The 5,481-nt window shown below is 39.8% G+C and overlaps 1 protein-coding gene across 2 annotated transcripts in view; it reads right to left on the bottom strand.

The window, feature by feature from the left end:
- Nucleotides 1-2,602: 2,602 nt before the first annotated feature.
- The window catches only part of LOC106875813 (E3 ubiquitin-protein ligase TM129), a 22,826-nt gene continuing 19,947 nt past the window's right edge, over nt 2,603-5,481 (bottom strand). For both annotated transcript variants that reach the window (XM_052978411.1, XM_014924097.2), the window contains exon 4: nt 2,603-3,301. In XM_052978411.1, the coding sequence (XP_052834371.1) occupies nt 3,047-3,301 (255 nt within the window). In that variant the 3' untranslated portion in view covers nt 2,603-3,046. The remainder of the gene's footprint in view (nt 3,302-5,481) is intronic.

The following is a 5,481-nucleotide window of genomic DNA, read 5'->3' as shown; positions in this document are numbered from 1 at the left end:
AATTGAAGAATTTTGTGAAGTTAATATAGACTCTCTTGGCAAGGGACCAGAAGGGTCACTTTAGAAGATAGGAAAGCTTGCAGGCTTTCTATCTTGAATTCATTCAAGCAGTGAGGACACTACTGTCAGTGGTGGTAGATGACTTCCCCGTTGTTGCAGACATTATAATAGAGAGGGCCATGGCCAGGAATTTTAGTGGAGGAGCCAGCCTATTACATTGACCCAGTAGTCAAGTTGTACTTATTTTATTGACCCTGAAAGGACGAAAGACAAAGTCTGGGCTTTGTCAGTAGCAAGAATCCACTGGCAACCACATACTAAGATAAAAATCAGCCTCCACTGATACAGAGAAACAGTGACAGAAAAGTCATTGATGGCAGGTTGAATAAAAACTTATGGCCTACAGAAGCAGTATTAGTCCAAAATAGTATTCTATGTATCAAACTTAAAGCAGATACATTACTGAAAGTTCAGTGAAGCAGAGATACATATTTAGCAATGCCACCACCACTGTTGGACAATTTTCATCAGCTACAGATAGAAATATTTTTTTAATGCTATACATATATATGAGATGCTATCTTGAGACAATTACCACAGTTTATCAGGTTTTCCACAAGGTATCAGCTTTACATATGATACACAAATTGCTCTTTTGAACTAATACTGGTTCTGTCACACATAACAAATATAAATATTTATGGCAGTGAGACATGGGCTGTGACTACTGAGGATATGCAAAGGCTTAACAGAAACGAAGCCAGTATGCACCAATGGATGGGTAATGTCAGTGTACATATACAACAGAGTGACTTGAGAGAAAAACTCGGTACACAAGGCATTAGATGTAGTATGCAAGAGAGAAGGTTGTGCTAGTACGGTCATGTAATGCATATAAATGAAGACAGCTGCATCAAGGTGTCAATGTCAAATTGTGGAGGAAACATGTGGTAGGAGTAGACTCAGGAAGATATGGGATGAAGTGGTGAGAAAGGATTTATGGGTGTTGGGATTCACAGGGGCGTTGAGAGTGGACCGAAGCTCCTGGTGGTTTGCTGTGCTTGAGAAGACATGTCAAGCTAAGTGTGATTGTCCTTGCATACAGGCTGCTCCCTGCTCCCTCTCCAGCTGAGCATTCTTAACTTTGCAGGCTTGTGGATGCTGGTGCTACATAAACACACCTGTGCTGGTGTTGCATAAAAGCACCCAATACACTCTGTTGGCATTGGGAAGGGTATCCAGCCATAGAAACCATGCAAAAAGACATGAAGCTTGGGCAGCTCTTCAGCTGGCCAGCTGCTGTCAAACCATCCAACCCATACCAGCATGGAAAACAGGCATTAAATGAAGATGACAATGATGATGAGATATATATATGTGTGTGTGTGTGTGTATATATATATATAGATAGATAGATAAATACACACACACACACACAGACACTACACTCCAATGAATTTCATGAAGTGCATGGAGGTTACAGCTTTAGGTTTTAGAATAAGGAGAGAATAAGACAACAAAAGTTCTGTAATGTAAATGAGTGATTGATCTGCAACACTAACTTCAGAAAACCAGCCAGCCACTTATCAATCTCATGGGCACATTGGTACACACTTATGTGTAAGTATATGTGTGTGTGTGTGTGTGTGTGTGTGTGTGTGTGTCTCATCTTGAGATCACGTGGTAGTTGTAAACAAGTGTCACTGTCATACAAGCAGTGCTAGTCATTTCTAATATTCAACAAAAACATGTCTGGCTATGGGGAAATATTACCTTGTTTGAAAACAAGTGAGGGTAGGTGACAGGAAGGGCATCAGGCTGTAGAAAATCTGCCACAATAAACTCTGCCCAACAAATACAAGCATGGAAAGTGTAGGTTAAAAAAATGATGATGATTTATTTCCATGTGTCAGGTATTGGAATTGTTGCATGTATTCTATGTAGAGTTATACCATTAAGAAGGTAGTATTTCTTGTTTGATACTGTAGTTGTTATAGTTATGGTTTGTTAAACGTCATCTATTTATATTAAACTTTTAGTATATAATGTTTTTGGAATCTATGTGAAGTGAAATAGTAGAAAACACTATTTTAAAGGTTTTAAGGCCTGTTTCATGCAGAGTTGTTTCTTTCAAATTTTATCTACATGTGGTATTGGACAGAATTTCATTGACTGTTATTCTCTTGAATGTTCATTGTTTTAACCAACAGTTTTAGTCTCTGACTATCCCATCTTCTTTCCTGGCATATTCATGGCTTATTTATTCAGTACATTCATCCATTTTAAGAAAGAAGGACAGAACTTGAAAGTGATTTGGCTTCTAATTCTAGCAGGTTGGACAAATGCACAGAGATTATTAATTTATTGGCTTATCCTCTCATTATTTTACTGTTTTGCTCCAGCTAATACATAGAACTCATGTGATGGAATGGGTCTATTGACAAGTGGATCAGTGAAACTTAATTCACAACAGGATAATAGAGATGTATCAAAACTTAAATTCACAACACCTATGGATAACTAGCAAAACTGGTGAGGCCACATGATACTTGGTTATTAGATTAACCACTTCAAAGGCAAAGGAAGAAGACAGAAAAAAATGTGCTGATAATAAATTCAAACTTTTATTGAAGTTAATTTTATTGTAAAATCTAAAATAGAGGAGATTGTTGAAATAGTAGAGCTCCAGGCAAAATGCTTTACAATTGTTTAGTGTCATCTCTTCAGTTATGGCCAAATTTCATTACAGTCAGCTATTCCCTTTTTTCTTGATTGGGTTGCCAAACAGCAGTAATAAACTGAAGACAAATGATTATACTTATCCCTTATAAAAATTTACTTTGTGACTAAGTAATTAATAAAAAAGTTTTCTCAGTTCAAATATATAAATAAGACAGATGTACATTTTATTGGTTCTTAGCAATACCTAGAACTAAGCCAAGTTATTAGTAATACCAACAATCAAGTACATGAACAGATCAGTTTGAAGCATTTAGATTACCCATAATTGAAGCCCACAATAGCCATTTCATTCAGAATAAAAATATCACGGTTGAGTAATATAACAGACATCGAGGATACAAAATCTTCTGCGGCAAGTTGGACATGGTGTTTTACCACTTAGCCATGTCTGAGAGCTATCTTTGTCTTGTTGACTTGCAAACCATTTACCCATACAATCAAGGCACCACATTGGACGACAATAGCACTGTTGACAATCCCCTTCTCTCAGTTCAGTACATAACTTTTGGAGTTTTACATTTGCTTCTTTCTGAAGACAACCAACACATGTCTCCACATCCTGAAAGCAAAGAAAATAATGAAATATGGTTCAATTCATTGTAATTTGCACTGTTCAACATAAGAATCCTAATTGTAAATAATAATGATTTCTAACATAGGGAAAAAAACACAAATTTTTTTAGAGCAAAGAACAATCAAGTAGATTAACTCGAATACATATACCGGCACTAAATTTTATCAACCCCAGAACGATATACAGCAAAGTCAACTTTGGCAGGAATAGAATTCAGAACATTTTTGACACTCACTTGATGACAATATATATATATATATATCATCATCATCGTCGTTTAACATCCGTTTTCCATGCTAGCATGGGTTGGACAATTTGACTGAGGACTGGTGAAACGAGATGGCTACACCAGGCTCCAATCTGATTTGACAGAGTTTCTACAGCTCGATGCTCTTCCTAACACCAACCACTCCGAGAGTGTAGTGGGTGATTTTACGTGCCACCGGCACGAAGGCCAGTTAGGCGGTACTGGCAATGGCCACGCTCAAAATGGTGTATTTTACGTGCCACCTGCACAAGAGCCAGTCCAGGGGTACTGGCAACGATCTCACTCATAAGTCCTTACACATGCCGCGGGCACAAGTGCCCGAAAGGTGACGCTGGGCACAGGTGCCATCACGATTTCGCTTTCGCTTGCCCCAACATTCTCGCTACATGACCATACCAGCGCAATTGTCGCTCTTGCACACCACAACTGATGTTTCTTAGGTTCAACTTTTCTCTCAAGGTACTTACACTCTGTCTAGTATGCACACTGACTTTACACATCCATCGGAGCATACTGGCTTCATTCCTTGCGAGCCTACGCATGTCCTCAGCAGTCACAGTCCATGTTTCACTGCCATGAAGCATGGCTGTTCGTACACATGCGTCATACAGTCTGCCTTTTACTCTGAGTGAGAAGCCCCTTGTCACCAGCAGAGGTAAGAGCTCTCTGAACTTTGCCCAGGCTATTCTTATTCTAGCAGCTACACTTTCAGCGCACAATGAAAGTTGGATGTCTTCACATAATTCTAGCCAGTAGTCATTTGCACAGTATCTGTCTTCTGCAAGTTGTTCTTTGCTGATCTCAACAAATGCAGTGTTGCCCTGGTGGGTTGGTGTTTGTGCTTCAACAGGGCAGTACACTTCACCATGGATGTATTGCGCTCTTTCACACTCGCTTCAAACCAGTCTTGTGTAATTTTCCACCTCCTCCCAAAGGCCCTTAGTGCAGTGCTATGCATGATGTCCCTGAGAGTCCCATCTCTGCTGAACATTGCATTCCAATGGGTCTGCAACAAGGGCATCTTCCAATGACTTGAGGACCACATCTGACTTAGCTGGCTGCTGGGTTGCAGTAGCACTAATATGCTGCTTGCCAGGAGGTTTGGGCCAGTGCATCATTTTTGGTTGGAGTTCAGGATTGCAGTAAACTACGGAGCAATCTGTGTCACAGTCAACGCTTTGAAGAGGACTGAGCCAGGAACATATTCTTCAGGTAGATGCATCTTGTGAGGATCAGATCTAGCTAGAGCCAATGTCCTGAGCAAGAATGATGTCAGACCCTGTGTCAAGCTTTGACCTGGAAGTAGGTGTTAATGACACACAGTCCATGGAGCATACGGAGCATCAAACTGCCTTAGGGACTCTGGCTCTGGATTTATCCTCAGGGTTTATTCTTGAATCTTTTCCCTCAAGTGGGTATGGCCACAAGACAACCGAATTATTATTATTGTCTTAAGCTGTGAGGGCATAATAAGAAACACACCTAATAATAAGAGTTGCTTATTTGGATGGCTGTTGACTCTTCAGAGTCCATCTGCCATTTGACAGGTCTTGTATTTAATCTTGCAGAGTACCAAATAACAGGAAAAAACACGCCCCTCACAAAGCAAGCTCTGTAGGGTTGTTGGTTTAGTTGCCGACGGCTCTGCACCTGTGAGGAGAGAGAGAGAGAGAGAGGGAGAGAGAGAGAGAGAGAGAGAAAGAGAGAGAGAGAGAGAGAGAGAGAGATATGCCCTACAAGATATTTAAGCTTCTATATTTGAAATACTACTGAACTCCATTATGTTCCCTCTCTGTACCACTCTCTCGCAAGAAGATATGAAGTAGATTTTAAAGCAAGAATTAGTTAAATCTTAGAGAACAGATCTAAAAACACTATTTAGATTGTCTGATTAAAA

This window comes from Octopus bimaculoides, chromosome 2, assembly GCF_001194135.2.
Source record: "Octopus bimaculoides isolate UCB-OBI-ISO-001 chromosome 2, ASM119413v2, whole genome shotgun sequence".
Taxonomy (NCBI): domain Eukaryota; kingdom Metazoa; phylum Mollusca; class Cephalopoda; order Octopoda; family Octopodidae; genus Octopus; species Octopus bimaculoides.
The sequence above is the reverse complement of the archived record's forward strand: the minus strand, read 5'-3'. Positions and strand labels throughout refer to the sequence as shown.